This window comes from Taudactylus pleione, unplaced genomic scaffold, assembly GCF_031769625.1.
Source record: "Taudactylus pleione unplaced genomic scaffold, aTauple2 ptg001030l, whole genome shotgun sequence".
In the NCBI taxonomy this organism is placed as follows: Eukaryota; Metazoa; Chordata; class Amphibia; order Anura; family Myobatrachidae; genus Taudactylus; species Taudactylus pleione.
Window position 1 is genome coordinate 178,936 of NW_028285431.1, and position 19,203 is coordinate 198,138.

Below are 19,203 nucleotides of genomic sequence, written 5' to 3' on the forward strand. Positions count from 1 at the left end.
GAGGGAGAATACAGAGTTGGAGGAGCCGGGGGATAATGATGACAGAAGCTACTTCCTGCCCTGACTGTATCTTGTTACAATGAGATAGATAGATAGATAGATAGATAGATAGATAGATAGATAGATAGATAGATAGATAGATAGATAGATAGAAGCTGGTGCAGTGAATGAGGGAGAATACAGAGTTGGAGGAGCCGGGGGATAATGATGACAGAAGCTACTTCCTGCCCTGACTGTATCTTGTTACAATGAGATAGATAGATAGATAGATAGATAGATAGATAGATAGATAGATAGATAGATAGATAGATAGATAGATAGATAGATAGATAGATAGATAGATAGATAGATAGAAGCTGGTGCAGTGAATGAGGGAGAATACAGAGTATATACACACAGTGCACTTATAGTATATACAGCAGCTGCTGATGTCATCAGGAATCACTGAGTGCTGTAATCTAACACCACAGGGCAGGATTCTCCCCCAGTCACAGACACTCAGCTCCGGACACGGCCGCGCTCCTTCTCCTGCTCCTGCCCGGACGCAGACCTGTGCCATCTGCCGCAGAGCCGTGGTGCCAGCCCGGGGTGCGCTGGCCATGCAGAGCTGGGACCTGTCAGTGACTACATCACTCTCTCACTTGGCTTCTGATTCTGACTAGATCTCCGCTGTGTGGACAAATGCAGACAAATGCATTTAGGAGCCCAAAGGACAAGGAGTGGATACATCTCTCCCACAGCGGCCAGGTGAGTGACTGGCATATAGGGCATGGGCTCTGACCATACAGACACTGATCCAGCTGCAAGCTCCTGTGCCTTAGGATTTGTCTCTACAAAATAGAGTGCAAGCTCCTGTGGTTTGCTGCAAACCGGCTTTGTTTACAGAGGAGCTAACACGCTACTGTTGTTTGCTATAAGCAGGATTTGTGACTACAGAGTAGATTGTAAGCTCCTGTGATTTGCTATAAGCAGGATTTGTGGATACAGAGTAGATTGCAAGCTCCTGTGATTTGCTGCAAGCAGGATTTGTGGATACAGAGTAGATTGCAAGCTCCTGTGATTTGCTGAAAGCAGGATTTGTGACTACAGAGTAGATTGTAAGCTCCTGTGATTTGCTATAAGCAGGATTTGTGGATACAGAGTAGATTGCAAGCTCCTGTGATTTGCTGCAAGCAGGATTTGTGGATACAGAGTAGATTGCAAGCTCCTGTGATTTGCTGCAAACCGGCTTTGTTTACAGAGGAGCTAACACGCTACTGTTGTTTGCTATAAGCAGGATTTGTGGATACAGAGTAGATTGCAAGCTCCTGTGATTTGCTGCAGGCAGGATTTGTGGATACAGAGTAGATTGTAAGCTCCTGTGATTTGCTGCAGGCAGGATTTGTGGATACAGAGTAGATTGCAAGCTCCTGTGATTTGCTGAAAGCTGGATTTGTGACTACAGAGTAGATTGCAAGCTCCTGTGATTTGCTGAAAGCAGGATTTGTGGATACAGAGTAGATTGCAAGCTCCTGTGATTTGCTGCAAGCAGGATTTGTGGATACAGAGTAGATTGCAAGCTCCTGTGATTTGCTGAAAGCAGGATTTGTGACTACAGAGTAGATTGCAAGCTCCTGTGATTTGCTGAAAGCAGGATTTGTGGATACAGAGTAGATTGCAAGCTCCTGTGATTCGCTGCAAGCAAGAATTGTGGCTACAGAATAGATTGCAAGCTCCTGTGGTTTTGGATTTGTGTCTACAGAATAGAGTGCATATATATGTGACTCCTGGTACATTGATGACAGAGCACATACTGAGCCCCTTTAGGTCTCATTTATAGGATCATTGGATACACAGTGGAGGAAGGACTTGGCTCATTGTCTGCCTTGTGCTCAGGAGAATGGACAACAAGCAGCCTGTGGACTCCTGATCGCTGCAGTGTGGATTTCAGGCCCCCTGGCCCTGGCCTGTCCTTTCAGAGGACTTCTGTCATTCAATCCCTCACGGTTATGATGAGGTTAAAGATAAATGCGCCACTTGTGGAAACACGTTACTTTCCACTTCCATCTCTCCAGCTTCTTTTTATAAGACAAATATTTGAAATAGATGTCAGGGATGAATCTGCTGTTTGCACAGTGGCCCCTGTACGTAGAGTGCAGACCCCATCAGCTACATGACAGAGTACATAGGGCTCATTGCCCCCCAGGGCTGCTCTTGTCTGGAAAGTATGTATGAAAATAGCAGGAATGGGAGTTTGTGGGGCAGCAATGGGACCTGTGTAAAAGTTATTTGCAGCGATGTCACTGACAGCCGCTCCCAGCAGGTCTATTTGTGACAGCAGTGACAGGGGGCTGGTGAGCTGCTGGCGGAGAGACCCCATATGTTAGCAGTTTGGGAGACGCCATCTTTCACATATTTGTATGAACTTGTTGTAAGAGGAACTTGGGCTGGGGGGGGGTCTTCTGAGATCCTAAATGTATAACCAGGAGTCACATTTCACAGTCTCCAAGCAGGCGGCGATATTGGATGGTGCGTTTATAAACGGGATATTTTTAGTAAATCATTTTATTTCTTCTTTTTATGGCCTTGCTTTCATTCATGTGGTTTTACAAAGCATTATTTCATATTTATGTACCATAAAACACCAAAAATTAATATGTGTGTACCAGCTCCAACTAGGGCCATCTCTTTCATTGGGCTTGTTGGGCAGTTGCCCAAGGGCCCGAAGCTTGTAGGGGCCACTAACCCGCCCCCCCTGCAGCCGCGGCCAGTTGGTAAATTTGTGATATTTTATATGCCGGCCGCAGGTTCTCTGTATTCTGATCTAACCTCCCCGCCCCCCCCGGGTGACGAGTACTCACCTCAGTTTCACTTCATCCACCAGCTTCAGACCAGTCAGACAGTCTCTCTGCATGTGTGGGAGCTCTGGTTGGCATACAGGAGGGTTTCATTTTATTGACCATGTACATTTTTTTCCCGTGAATGGCTGGGTAGGGGCCCCTGTGCATCGCTTTGCCCAGGACCCACACTGCTGTAAAACAACCCTGGCTCCAACATCTAGAAAAACAGATTCCAGGTTCCGGATGGCACTCCCCCCATGGGATATAATGATGGGCATATGTAATATTAAACATGTATAATGACAGGTATGTATGACAGACATGTGTACCAGTCATATGATGATGGTCATATGTATAACGGGCGTGTGTGATGACGGGTATGTGTAATGATGGATGCTCTGATACTGGTTATTCATTTCTTCCTAGTAACTGTGACACATTACATGGATGATAGCGCAGATGGCAGTGCCATCCTGTAACACTGCAGCCTGTATATACTGTGACACATTACATGGATGATAGTGCAGATGGCAGTGCCATCCTGTAACACTGCAGCCTGTATATACTGTGATGCATTACATGGATGATAGCGCAGATGGCAGTGCCATCCTGTAACACTGCAGCCTGTATATACTGTGACACATTACATGGATGATAGCGCAGATGGCAGTGCCATCCTGTAACACTGCAGCCTGTCAGTAGGCAGCCTGTATATACTGTGACACATTATATGGAGGATAGCGCAGATGGCAGTGCCATCCTGTAACACTGCAGCCTGTATATACTGTGATACATTACATGGATGATAGCGCAGATGGCAGTGCCATCCTGTAACACTGCAGCCTGTATATACTGTGACACATTACATGGATGATAGCGCAGATGGCAGTGCCATCCTGTAACACTGCAGCCTGTATATACTGTGACACATTACATGGATGATAGAGCAGATGGCAGTGCCATCCTGTAACACTGCAGCCTGTATATACTGTGACACATTACATGGATGATAGCGCAGATGGCAGTGCCATCCTGTAACACTGCAGCCTGTATATACTGTGACACATTACATGGATGATGGCGCAGATGGCAGTGCCATCCTGTAACACTGCAGCCTGTATATACTGTGACACATTACATGGATGATAGCGCAGATGGCAGTGCCATCCTGTAACACTGCAGCCTGTATATACTGTGACACATTACATGGATGATAGCGCAGATGGCAGTGCCATCCTGTAACACTGCAGCCTGTATATACTGTGACACATTGCATGGATGATAGCGCAGATGGCAGTGCCATCCTGTAACACTGCAGCCTGTATATACTGTGACACATTACATGGATGATAGAGCAGATGGCAGTGCCATCCTGTAACACTGCAGCCTGTCAGTAGGCAGCCTGTATATATTGTGACACATTACATGGAGGAGAGCGCAGATGGCAGTGCCGTCCTGTAACACTGCAGCCTGTATATACTGTGACACATTACATGGATGATAGAGCAGATGGCAGTGCCATCCTGTAACACTGCAGCCTGTCAGTAGGCAGCCTGTATATACTGTGACACATTACATGGAGGATAGTGCAGATGGCAGTGCCATCCTGTAACACTGCAGCCTGTCAGTAGGCAGCCTGTATATATTGTGACACATTACATGGAGGATAGCGCAGATGGTAGTTCCATCCTGTAACACTGCAGCCTGTATATACTGTGACACATTACATGGATGATAGTGCAGATGGCAGTGCCATCCTGTAACACTGCAGCCTGTATATACTGTGACACATTACATGGATGATAGCGCAGATGGCAGTGCCATCCTGTAACACTGCAGCCTGTATATACTGTGACACATTACATGGATTGTAGTGCAGATGGCAGTGCCATCCTGTAACACTGCAGCCTGTATATACTGTGACACATTACATGGATGGTAGTGCAGATGGCAGTGCCATCCTGTAACACTGCAGCACTGTGGAAGTAATGCCTTTCAGGTTATTCAGATTATATTGGACCATGTAGGCTCCTTTATTGACCGCTTATCTGCCAAGCTCATTCCGTGGTGCCAGGCTACTTCCCGATTTTGGAAAGTGACCTAGAAAAAACCTGACTAAAACAAAGCAGGGGGTATGACTTTCCCAGGAGTGTCAGCAAGTATATCTTGTGTAACAATACCAGCATATAGCTGCCACCAACAGTGCCGTCTTGTGGATTGGCGCAATCGAAGAACAGCGGAATCTGCGTGTAACTCTGCGCACGTTGGTTGGTATGCTTGGCTTATGGTGAGATTATTGACTAAACTGGACAACTATTGTAGATCTACTTGTGTATCCATCATAACAGCACGTATACCAGCGAGTGCCCAGATAGTACCCACTGACTATGCCAGCCACACATCCTGTGCTATCAGGTCATTGCCGTGGTATTGCGACATACATGGGGCCTGATTTAGACATGGATGCAGTGCCGATATTTATGCAAATGAGAGATATTTTGCTGCTGAGCATGTGTGAAAAGTCGGAGAAATCCGTACTGCGTACATGCAAGATGTTGTGTCCTATGCTGTTTGTAATTGCGTACGGCATCGCTAACACCCAGAAACCACTGACTATTCATTAAAGAAGGGAAGTGATATTGCTCTGGATTCAAAAATCATGAATTAATTTGTACAGCAGCTACTTTCTCTCTGAGGTGTAGTTCCTCCCTATGGCCAGTGAGTGTCACTGTTGGCAGAGGTGCCTCAGGCTTGACTCAGAGGTGCATCTTTTTCCGCAGCGCAACTGCTTCTTTATGCTAATGCCTCAGCCGATGGGCCTCCAACCAAGACACCGGCTGCAGTGCTAGTCCACCACTGTGCGTATTAGGATGTGCCATCATCGGACCGTCAGAGATTAGTAACTGCCCTATAGCAGGTGCAATTTCACCATCTGAACATGGCCGCCAGGGTCAGTGCAACTGGCTCTTTGGACGCAGTCGCTGACTGCGACATGCCCGCATCTGGTTAGCCACCCCACTGTTACCTCCCTGAAACATCTCTCTGCATGCAGATTCTATCTGTGCCTTAGAGTGGTGACCATCGGGACACATGCGCCGCGCGACTCGGATGCATGCGCACACTAAAAACATCGGACACTTTGGTGCAACATGGACATTACGTGCACCTCCTAATCAGGCCCTGAATGTTTTCCATAGTCCAGAGTGTGTCTCCCCAGCTGCTGTGACACTACAAATCCCAGCACACCTTGCCAGTCCTAGCTGGAGGGCAGTACTTCACTGATCACCCCGCTGGCAGCAGCTACTGCCTATATACAGCATTACCTGCATGAGGAAACAGGGCATTGTGGGGGATAAGCACAAAATATAAAGTATAATAATATTAAATATTATTATTATTATTATCTATAATATTTTTGTATTATTTAATATTTTGTGACTATATTGGGAATTATTTACAAACTTTGATTTTATTTTTTGTACTTTCATGTGTTTTAGTGATGGCCATGGAGTTAACTATAGTGAGTGCAGGGGGCGCCATTGCTATGGGGCCCTGTGCACATGCACACAGGTCATATAGTTGTGTACCAAAATGATCTGGGGCACTACAATGTGGCATAATGTGAACTGGGGCACTACAATGTGGCATAATGTGAACTGGGGCACTACAATGTGGCATAATGTGAATTTGGGCACTAGAATGTGGCATAATGTGAATTTGGGCACTAGAATGTGGCATAATGTGAACTGGGGCACTACAATGTGGCATAATGTGAATTGGAGCACTACAATGTGGCATAATATGTACTGGGGTCACTGTGTGGCAAAATGTGAATAGGGGTCATGTGTGGTATAATATGACCTGGGTCACTGTGGCATAATATGTACTGTTGTCACTGTGTGGTTTATAACCCGTTATGGTTCAGGCTATAAAATAAATATCCTTGCACCGATGTCTCAGGTGGTACTCCTGTATCTTAGGTGGTCTTGGCTAGTGATAGCCAATGACAGGACGGAATATGGTAACACCACGTCAACATGCAGATCGCCAGGGACTAATGACCTTGAGGCCGAGGCAGCTACCGAGGGCACTTCAGGTGAAGCAGCTCTGGATTAGCACCTGGGTTACTGTTTGCTATGGAAAATTTGTACATGTTTTTTTTTCCCTTTGCTAGAGGCAAATTGTCATATTTTAGAGGTGTCCTAAGCACGGATGAGTCGTCCACAGAAATGTCTCTAGTTCCTACACAACGGATAGGCTGCATTCTCATGAATACCACATGAGCCCATAAAATATCAGCGCTGGATCCAGCTGAAGTAGGAGAGTTGCCTTCCTGTGTGATCCCGTTACTTATATCACTGGCATCATTACCTATAACGGATCTCATGTATGACGCAGGAAAACGCTGCTATACGGCTTTTTGCCAATTTTAAAAGATTTAACGTCGCAGGAATCGAAGTCGTTCGGCCTGAACCCATTTTGCCCCCATGGGGACAGCAGAATCTGGCAATTTATGAAGGAGGGAAAAGCCGCTTCAGGGGAAAGTCCAGGTCGCCATTTTGGCGTTTGTTTGATAATACTTCATGTAATAAATGTTTAGTTTCACATCATTAATTTCTTCACCAAAGAGAGAGAGAGAGAGAGAGAGAGAGAGAGGGGGCCTTTCTGTGTCTCCCTGCTCTCAGCATAGGCCGTATAGGACGGATGTGACAGGACGTATAGGACGGATGTGACAGGACGTATAGGACGGATGTGACAGGACGTATAGGACGGATGTGACAGGACGGATGTGACAGGACGGATAGGACGGATGTGACAGGACGGATAGGACGGATGTGATAGGACGGATGTGACAGGACGGACAGGACGGATAGGACGGATGTGACAGGACGTATAGGACGGATGTGACAGGACGGATAGGACGGATGTGATAGGACGGATGTGACAGGACGTATAGGACGGATGTGACAGGACGGATAGGACGGATGTGACAGGACGGATGTGATAGGACGGATGTGATAGGACGGATGTGACAGGACGGATGTGACAGGACGTATAGGACGGATGTGACAGGACGTATAGGACGGGTGTGACAGGACGTATAGGACGGACGTGACAGGACGTATAGGACGGACGTGACAGGACGGTTGTGACAGGACGGATGTGACAGGACGGATAGGACGGATGTGACAGGACGGATAGGACGGATGTGACAGGACGGATAGGACGGATGTGACAGGACGTATAGGACGGATGTGACAGGACGTATAGGACGGATGTGACAGGACGTATAGGACGGATGTGACAGGACGGTACTATTCCTTCATTAGGAGGGATTATCAGAGCAGGCCCACAGCTGTATTCCCAACTCACCATCAGGCCCTAAGTGGGTGTGTCTGGATGGTAACGGGGTGTGGCTAACCACATGTGGGTGTGTCTTTTGCCGCAGTTGCACTGATACCAGTGGCCATGTTCAGACTGGTAATCTGCGCCTCCATAAGGCTGGTGCAATGTTCCATTAGGTGGCCGATGGTGCGTCTTACTGTGCACAGCGGCAGATTAGCGCAGCGGACGGCGAGCATCTCAGTCCATCGCCTGCAGCATTACCATAGAGACACAGGGTCTTATTCAGCAGTGCACGCTCATCTGCGGTGGCCGCTCGCGTGACCCCATGGGTCACTCAGCCAGCCAATGTTATCGCAGATTATCCGATGCTGCGTACTTGGAGTAAGTAATGCATGGAGGAGGCGTGATCCCTGCTGCATTACCATCATTGCAAGGACGGAATTGCAAAGCTGCTTGTATGCACCAATCTGTCCTGTTATATAGTGAGAGGAGCAAGGTCCCCAGCAGCACAGAGTATATCAGGAGATGAGTGATGTGTCAATGAGGACAGGGGTACATGTGACAGGGGCAGTGACATGATGTGAGGAGGGGAATGGAGGCAGCAGGAAGCTACAGACTGAGAGTTATATAGTGGAAGGAGCGGGGTCCCAGCAGCACAGAGTATATCAGGAGATGAGGGATGTGAGGACAGGGCTGCATGTGACAGGATGTGAGGAGGGGAATGGAGGCAGCAGGAAGCCACAGACTGAGAGTTATATAGTGGGAGGAGCAGGGTCCCCAGCAGCACAGAGTATATCAGGAGATGAGTGATGTGTCAGTGAGGACAGGGCTGCATGTGACAGGGGCAGTGACATGATGTGAGGAGGGGAATGGAGGCAGCAGGAAGCCACAGACTGAGAGTTATATAGTGGGAGGAGCAGGGTCCCCAGCAGCACAGAGTATATCAGGAGATGAGTGATGTGTTAGTGAGGACAGGGCTGCATGTGACAGGGGCAGTGACATGATGTGAGGAGGGGAATGGAGGCAGCAGGAAGCCACAGACTGAGAGTTATATAGTGGGAGGAGAAGGATCCCCAGCAGCACAGAGTATATCAGGAGATGAGTGATGTGTCAGTGAGGACAGGACTGCATGTGACAGGGGCAGTGACAGGATGTGAGGAGGAGAATGGGGGCAGCAGGAAGTCACAGACTGACAGTTATATAGTGGGAGGAGCAGGGTCCCCAGCAGCACAGAGTATATCAAGAGATGAGTGATGTATTAGTGAGGACAGGGCTGCATGTGACAGGAGCAGTGACATGATGTGAGGAGGGGAATGGAGGCAGCAGGAAGTCACAGACTGAGAGTTATATAGTGGGAGGAGCAGTGTCCCCAGCAGCACAGAGTATATCAGGAGATGAGTGATGTGTTAGTGAGGACAGGGCTGCATGTGACAGGGGCAGTGACAGGATGTGAGGAGGGGAATGGAGGCAGCAGGAAGTCACAGACTGAGAGTTATATAGTGGGAGGAGCTGGGTCCCCAGCAGCACAGAGTATATCAGGAGATGAGTGATGTGTCAGTGAGGACAGGACTGCATGTGACAGGGGCAGTGACAGGATGTGAGGAGGAGAATGGGGGCAGCAGGAAGTCACAGACTGAGAGTTATATAGTGGGAGGAGCAGGGTCCCCAGCAGCACAGAGTATATCAGGAGATGAGTGATGCGTCAATGAGGACAGGGGTACATGTGACAGGGGCAGTGACATGATGTGAGGAGGGGAATGGAGGCAGCAGGAAGCTACAGACTGAGCGTTATATAGTGGAAGGAGTGGGGTCCCACCAGCATAGAGTATATCAGGAGATGAGGGATGTGAGGACAGGGCTGCATGTGACAGGATGTGAGGAGGGGAATGGAGGCAGCAGGAAGCCACAGACTGAGAATGATATAGTGGAATGAGCAGGGTTCCCAGCAGCACAGAGTTTATCAGGAGATGCATGATGTGTCAGTGAAGACAGGGCTGTATGTGACAGGGGCAGTGACATGATGTGAGGAGGGGAATGGAGGCAGCAGGAAGCCACAGACTGAGAGTTATATAGTGGGAGGAGCAGGATCCCCAGCAGCACAGAGTATATCAGGAGATGTGTTAGTGAGGACAGGGCTGCATGTGACAGGGGCAGTGACATGATGTGAGGAGGGGAATCGAGGCAGCAGGATGCCACAGACTGAGAGTTATATAGTGGGAGGAGCAGGATTCCCAGCAGCACAGAGTATATCAGGAGATGAGTGAAAAGACCAGGAAATCTGCATGTATGACCATTGGTTTCTGTGACAAATCCTTTGCTCTTGCCGACTTTTTTACTGCTGTGAATCAGCTGTCCATATAATAACTGTGAAGTTTTGTATCGATGACTGACCAACAAAAGCGCAGCCGGAGCGGCGTTGTTCCTAGTTTACCATTCAAAGTGCATGGTCTGATAATTAACACCTATCTGGGTGTTACAGACCCTCATCCTGATATTCTCCACTCTATAATCTATTCCATGTGATTTTGGCAAAGCGGAAATCTGAGTGTCTCCCCGTGTTTGGTATTGCTCATCTCTCAGCTACATGAAAGTCTGTGGCTAGAACACATAGCTCATCTGCTAGGCTTTTTTCTAGTTCATATCAACATTCCTAGCGGGGACGCATAGATTTTCATCAGCGTGTGCATTTCATTAAATACCAGCATACATTGAGCGCAATATATGTAAACAGCAGACGGCAGAGAGTGATTAAATCATTATGTGTGTGTGTTTCATTAGTGCTGAAGATCAGAGGCTGACACTGGGATATGCTCCATGGATCTAGAAATAGAATTCAGCATGGAGCATGCACTCACAGTGCTCTGTATACATAGAGCCACACAGATATATATATGAGTTCTCAGGTCATTTACTACTCCCGCAAGCCAGGGATGAAGCTATTGTTCCAGTTCCTCCTCTAAATGCCTCTCTCCCTGACAAGGGACATGCAATTTCAATTATGTTATGTTCTAAAGCAGAAACTATGTCCAAAAAATTACCTTTAACGGACAACTAAACTCTAAAACGGACAATTCCATCTTTAAAGCATGGAGGCCAACTGTAGCGTTTAACCATACCTCCCAAGAGTCCCAATTTAGCAGGTGAGTTCCCATATAGGCAGACTTTTGTGCCACCCTGTGATCCGCACCTATGTCCTTCCCGCACATAGCCTCCAATGAGCGCAGCAATAAAACTGTGTTTTCTGTTGGGAGGGGAAGGCGAGCATATATATATATATATATATATATATATATATATATATACACAGTATATATTGAACGTGAAAGAGAGAGGGTGCTCACCTTAAATTCTAAAGGGATCACCTTATTTAGTGAACCACCTAGTAATATCTAAACATTCAACTATGTGAAAAACACATAAAATCTTACAAATGTAAAAGTTTCAAAATGGATCAGTCCTGGATGGATAGTAGAATAGTGGATCGGTCCTGGATAGATAGTAGAATAATGGATCAGTCCTGGATGGACAGTAGAATAATGGATCGGTCCTGGATGGATAGTACAATAATGGATCGGTCCTGGATGGATAGTAGAATAATGGATCAGTCCTGGATGGATAGTAGAATAATGGATCAGTCCTGGATGGACAGTAGAATAATGGATCGGTCCTGGATGGATAGTACAATAATGGATCGGTCCTGGATGGATAGTAGAATAATGGATCAGTCCTGGATGGATAGTACAATAATGGATCGGTCCTGGATGGATAGTAGAATAGTGGATCAGTCCTGGATGGACAGTAGAATAATGGATCGGTCCTGGATGGATAGTACAATAATGGATCGGTCCTGGATGGATAGTAGAATAATGGATCAGTCCTGGATGGATAGTAGAATAATGGATCAGTCCTGGATGGATAGTAGAATAGTGGATCAGTCCTGGATGGATAGTAGAATAGTGGATCAGTCCTGGATGGATTGTAGAGTAGTGGATCGGTCCTGGATGGATAGTAGAATAATGGATCGGTCCTGGATGGATAGTAGAATAATGGATCGGTCCTGGATGGATAGTAGAATAACGGATCGGTCCTGGATGGATAGTAGAATAACGGATCGGTCCTGGATGGATAGTAGAATAGTGGATTGGTCCTGGATGGATAGTAGAATAACGGATCGGCCCTGGATGGATAGTAGAATAATGGATCAGTCCTGGATGGACAGTAGAATAATGGATCGGTCCTGGATGGACAGTAAAATAATGGATCGGCCCTGGATGGACAGTAGAATAATGGATCGGCCCTGGATGGACAGTAGAATAATGGATCGGCCCTGGATGGATAGTAGAATAATGGATCGGTCCCGGATGTATAGTAGAATAATGGATCGTCCCGGATGGATAGTAGAATAGTGGATCGGTCCCGGATGGATAGTAGAATAGTGGATCGGTCCCAGATGGATAGTGGATCGGTCCTGGATGGATAGTAGAATAGTGGATCGGTCCTGGATGGATAGTAGAATAGTGGATCGGTCCTGGATGGATAGTAGAATAGTGGATCGGTCTTGGTTGGATAGTAGAATAATGGATCGGCCCCGGATGGACAGTAGAATAATGGATCGGCCCCGGATTGACAGTAGAATAATGGATCGGCCCTGGATGTATAGTAGAATAATGGATCGGCCCGGATGGATAGTAGAATAGTGGATCGTCCCGGATGGATAGTAGAATAGTGGATCGGTCCCGGATGCATAGTGGATCGGTACCGGATGGATAGTAGAATAGTGGATCGGTCCTGGATGGATAGTAGAATAGTGGATCGGTCTTGGTTGGATAGTAGAATAATGGATCGGTCCTGGATGGATAGTAGAATAATGGATCGGTCCTGGATGAACAGTAGAATAATGGATCGGCCCCGGATGGACAGTAGAATAATGGATCGGCCCCGGATGGACAGTAGAATAATGGATCGGCCCCGGATGTATAGTAGAATAATGGATCGGTCCCGGATGGATAGTAGAATAGTGGATCGGTCATGGATGGATAGTAGAATAACGGATCGGTCCTGGATGGATAGTAGAATAACGGATCGGCCCTGGATGGATAGTAGAATAACGGATCGGCCCTGGATGGATAGTAGAATAACGGATCGGCCCTGGATGGATAGTAGAATAGTGGATCGGTCCTGGATAGATAGTAGAATAATGGATCGGTCCTGGATGGATAGTAGAATAGTGGATCGGTCCTGGATGGACAGTAGAATAGTGGATCGGTCCTGGACGGATAGTAGAATAATGGAAAAGTCTTTTCTTAAGATAAATTCCAAAGGTTTTCTTAAGACTCCTTCCCAGCAGAATGAGAACTTGAAAATAATTTTCTCCAAGTTTCTGATCACTTCATTTTGGCTTGTGTATTGTATCCCCGAGAAGGAGCACCCTGGCAAGCTGTGGCTTTTGTGGGTGAGTGCCGGACCCCGTGAGATAGATATAGATATATATATATATCTATATCTATCTATCTAAGGGATGATATGGCAAGCCTATATATAGGGATGATATGGCGAGCCTTTACTGTATATAGGGTTGATGTGGCAAACCTGTATATATATCTATGGTGATAGACGCACTGGTAAAGTGGTCAATGGCAGGTACATTTGTCCTAGGTTTTTGGCCTATGTGTTCTAAAAAACCCCAGGAGAAGTCTGTTTTGTAAGCAGACCAGAGTATCGGCTTTTGGAAAAGCCGGTTTGTGTCCTGGGGGTGTGGATGTGAGGAGAGGGAGGGCTCCATCCACAGGCCACTCCAGGTTTTGGGCCTTTCAGCCTGGTAACAGGCTCATTAGGGTTTACAGCTGGAACTGGCTGATATAAGCTGTGTTCAGTTGTAGCTGAGTGTCTCACACCTTGGGAAGTAGGCATGCAAGCTAGCATGTCCTGAGACACTGTTATGACAACCCTGTAAGTACTGTGCACGTGCTGTTGTTGACGGTGTGGGCAGTAGGCCCTACTGTCCTGGTAGTGAGGGTACCTTCTGTTCAGTTATTGCCTAGATGGGCTAGGATTTTGTTTTATGTTTTGTTATATTCATGTGGCACAATAAAGACTGGCACCGACCAGTTTGTACGAGAATCCCAGACTTGTGTCCTGTTTCTACGGCTGCTGTGTGTGTAAAGAGGGAGTCCATCCACCCCAGGAGGGGGACTCCTATCCCGACTGTGTCACTAAATATATATATATATATATATATATATATTATATGATATGGCAAGCCTAATCATGTTTGATATGCGCTGCTGTGCCAGTGGGTTACCAGCCTAAGCAAGACATCGAGGAGCAGGGCTTGTAACCAAAGTAAAGACAAACTTAATATATGTTAATTGTATCTTTCTATCGAATGGAGAACATTCCACAGAATGTAGCAAGATCTTGGTGAATCATTTAGGAACAGTTCATATCTCCCACCATTTGGACATGTAACAGTAAGTCCTGCCCTCCATTCATGTTAGCTAAGAGCTCTCTCTAAGCAAATTAAGGAGAGTTCCTTTAATCTCTTTTACAGGTGGTATTTGGTTCCCAGTCGCCTCCACTCTCTCTGTTCTGCCTCCTCTGACTCATGTTGGCGATTCTGCGGCCAGCTAAGGTCTTTGCTGACATATGGGGGACTTGCCCTAGATCCAGGACTGCTGGAAAATCATTAATGACCTCATTAGAGCTATATCCAGCATCCTAATCCCTGAGTGCCCTCTGTACTCCTTGCTAACCATACCCCATGTCCCCTGCTCTTCCCAAAAGCTCAAACAACATCTTTTAATGCTGCCAGATTGCCTGAGATTGGAAAGTGACTGTGCCTGCCTCTGCCGCTAGCAGCACGATCTGGTCGGTGTCCCGTACAGAGCACAGTACTGCTTCCTTACATTGCACACTTTGTGGAAGCTTGGACTCAGTACTGTGCACTTTGGGACAAACACCCACTTTCTACTACCTCATTTTACATAAAAATCACCCTTCACCGATACTCGGGTACAGTGACTTCATCCTCCCCCTCTTTCCTCTGTTGGGTGCGTCTCTGTCTTTTTCCAAGTTTTGTGCCTTCTGTTTCCGTAATATCTACTCTCCAACTGGCCTCATTGTGCCGATTGCACTGTGATAGGATGGTTTTTCACTCTGTTGCCTCCACCTCCCCTGGTTTTCTCCCTCTCCCTCTCTCCCACTCTCCCTCTCTCCCTCTCTCTCTCTCTCTCTCTCTCTCTCTCTCTCACTCCCATGCTGAGTATGTTCTCTCTCTCCCTCTCTCTTTCGGTCCCTCCCCTGCCTCTCTCTTTTGGTCCCTCCCTCCATTACGCTCCCTCTCTCTCTTCCTCCATTCCTCCCTCTCTCCCTCCCTCCCATGCTGAGTAGGTACTCTCTCCCACCCTCGCTCTCTCTCCCTCCCTCGCTCTATCCCCCTCCCTCTCTCCCTCGCTCTATCCCCCTCCCTCTCTCCCTCGCTCTATCCCCCTCCCTCTCTCCCTCGCTCTATCCCCCTCCCTCTCTCTCTTCCTCCATCCCTCGCTCTCTCTCCCTCCCTCGCTCTATCCCCCTCCCTCTCTCTCTCCCACCCTCGCCCTCTCTCCCTCCCTTGCTCTATCCCCCTCCCTCTCTCCCTCGCTCTATCCCCCTCCCTCTCTCCCTCCCTCCCACTCTCCAAAACATTATACCTGGTGCATAGAGAGAGGTTTGTCAGATGTAGGGGAGACGTATATGAGAGAAACAAATACAGAAGAAAGGGAATTATACCTAAGAGGGTGGGTTTAGACGTTATGTATCAATACAATAGATTAATAGGAATGAAGATAGGGGATAGCAGGAACTCCCAGGCCTTGTACATAGACATACAGCGGCAGCGGGACCCAGCGGCATGGAGCCAGGGTTAGGGTCTCCTATATACCACAGTGGCGGCACAGCTGATTGCGGATCATTGATTGTATACACAACCAACCTCCTTAGGTATAAACCCATTTGTGATTCAATAAATGTTTATGTAGGACTTGACACAATTCTTGGTGCTGGCATTGTGACCCCACATCGGGTACGATGAGGGAGAGACGATGTCATCACGGTGAGGCTTCATGAAACCTACTAATATAGGCACAGTGCGGTAATGGTGCCCGACGTCTTGGTGAAAGCCGGTAACGTCTGTACATTTCCCCTCACTCCCTTGTATGAGCAGTCTCTGGGCTCATCATTACCCCCTGCTGCTTCCTATCTGCTCTTGTTCCATACTGAGCGTATAAGCCCGTCCCCTGTCAGGTATGTGGAAATATTACTTACCCCAACGACGTATCAGCCGCCCGTTTCCCGCCTGTACCACCCTGCATTTGGCTGCCGCCATTTTCTCTGGTTGGTAAAACTCCCATTTATGTGTCGTTTGTTTTGTTACCATGGAAACGTGGAAGATTATGATGTCATTGAATAGGTTGCTATAGGCAGCCCCACCTTTACCCATGGAGCCGCCTTAGGAAAGCGCCTGCGTAGCTTTGTGTTTATACGAGCGTCTTTATTTCTGTGTCCTGCGATTACTGAGGAGATAAGTTCTGCCCTGAGGACATCTATGTGCAGCCCTTTCATCCCCTCACATTCTCCTTTGCACACCTAGTAATTGTTATCTCTGCCCCTTTCATGTCTGTGGGCATAGTATTTATGGGATACCAGGTGCCTTTATCATTATCGCTATTAATACAAGTCATATACTCTTATTATTTTCTTTATATAGCACCAACTTCTTATTTCACAGTGTTTACAAGGGAACCATCAGTCACTGCTCGATGTAGCTGACATTTACAGAATAACAGAAGAGCCTTCCTATGGCCCTATATAACAGGGAGTATCTGTATCGCTGCTATGTACATACCATTACAAGAGGCAGGTCCAGCACTGGTCAGCGCAGTCTGCCCTCTTCTCCGCCCAGCTGGGGGCATTCTGCTCTCTGGAGGTGGGAAATCTCTCCCCTACTAGAATAATACATCTCAGCGTTATTGTGTTGCTATAGTACATCTGTCTCTGAATCCTCTAACACACAAATATCAATTTCCTCCAAAACCAACAAACCAGCCTACCTGCACACATGGGCCCAATGCTAACCACTGTGCCGCAAACCTACACGGCTTCATTTGTGAACCAGTAGCAAAGTCCAGGTCTGCGTAAAGTGGACAAGAAGTGGCATCTCGGATAGAAGTGACGCTTAGTGCCCCCAGCTGCCGGTCAGGTCACTGATTGTGACTTTGTTGCAGCAATCAGCGGTGCCCGGGGCAGGTGCCTGTACTGCCTGGCCTTATCCCCAGCACTGAGGGACGTAGGAGCACTATGATAAATATCACTCGGCGAGATTTCTGAATGTGATACTCTCGCAATGCGCCGATAACAATGTGTGTCATTAGGTTGTGATGGGTAGTGACCCTCAGACAAGGATGCCAGAAGTGAATGTGGAATTAGAAACACATGTTGGAGCTATATGCTTCGGGTTCTTCTTTTATGATTGTTATTATTCCCGCCATATAGAAAACATTATAATTAGTATCAGGACTGGAGCGGATCCATCTCTGAGCTTGGCGGGAATTGCAGTAAAACACTCATAAATGTCCCGTATTGCAGAATAACAATCCCATCTGTCCTGCCCAGCTGCTGCTGCTGGTGGAGTATACTTAAGTTCATTTTACTGCACTTTATAAATATTCCAGTTGTCGTCAAGTTTAGTTTCCATTTTTATTCTTTGAATTTTCACTTTTCATAAAAGGGAACGATGCCGAAACCGCGGTGACTTCCTGGCGAGCCGCCCCCGCAGAGACGAGAACGTATTCACTTGTACAGCAATCCTCGGTTTGGTTGTACGATGTGATTGCTTTGGTTTTGTGTGTGTGGAACAAATGGTCAGTCAGATGTAGACGGGCAAATTAATATCAGGTGATATTGTACTAATTCAATTGCCTCTGTCAGGTGCCCATTTCATAGAGCAGACTCATTGCCCACAGCTGCAAACTAGCCAGAGATCTGAGCATAACGAGACCTGCTCTATACTTACTGGGTGTCTCAGCTGTAGGGATTATGCAACTTTTTAAATAGCTGAATGAAGTTAGTGATGGTCTGAGTAGCTATGAATATTCATGAGTATCGCTGAGAGCGACAGCCGCCGCCCACTGTGCTCCTCAGACACTTCCTGTGACATCATTAAGCTGCCAGGGGAAAGTACATTGGCTCCGAATGATCACATGACGACATAGTGTTCACACCAGCAGCCAAATTGTGTCACTAATAGGACTTAAGGCTCATACACACTAGACCAGTGGTACTCAAACTCGGTCCTCAGGACCCCACACAGGTCACATTTTACAGGTCACCCAGCAGGTGCACAGGTGTAGTCATTACTCACTGACACATTTTGAAAGATCCAAAGGTGAAGCTAATTATTTCACTTGTGATTGTGAGGAGACCTGGAAAATATGCACTGTGTGGGGTCCTGAGGACCGAGGGCCTGATTCAGAGGCACTCGCAAAAAGCGAGCGCTCGCTCTGAATCAGGGCGGGCGCAGGTTATTTTAGTTGCGGCCTCTTGGCCGCTCACATAGCTGTAGCTATAGCGAGCGGCCATGATGATGATGGTCGCGATGGTCAAGACCATCGCGACCATCGGGCTTGCAACGAGACCCTTGTGGTAGGGTCTCGTGGCCGCAAGCCCCAGAGAGCTTCTGGCTCAAATAGAGCTGGAAGCTCTCTCACTGACATCACTGGTGATGTCAGTGGGGCCGCCCACAAACGGCAGGCATTCGCTTGGGAACGCCTCCATTTGTGAAGCCACCCCCCCGCCACGCCTACAAAATGGGGCAAGCTGTCGATCAACATCGACAGCCGTCCCTTTTGTAGTGAGTTCCGGAGAGAGCGCTTTTTGCGTTGCACTCGCTCCGGGGCTCGTGCGTGCACACTGGGCCACCATCAACCCGCTTGCGAGCGGGTCTGAATCAGGCCCCAAGTTTGAGAACCTGTGCACTAGACAATGTGCTGAGCGATATTGGTGA

At 47.5% G+C, this 19,203-nt stretch overlaps 1 protein-coding gene across 1 annotated transcript in view; it reads left to right on the forward strand.

Annotated features, from left to right (window-relative positions):
- Positions 1-479: 479 nt before the first annotated feature.
- Positions 480-19,203, forward strand: part of LOC148454119 (uncharacterized) — a gene marked incomplete at its 3' end in the record, with an annotated part of 333,977 nt that continues 315,253 nt past the window's right edge. The window contains exon 1 of the mRNA XM_088461234.1: positions 480-747. Within this exon, the coding sequence (XP_088317360.1) occupies positions 692-747 (56 nt within the window). The remainder of the gene's footprint in view (positions 748-19,203) is intronic.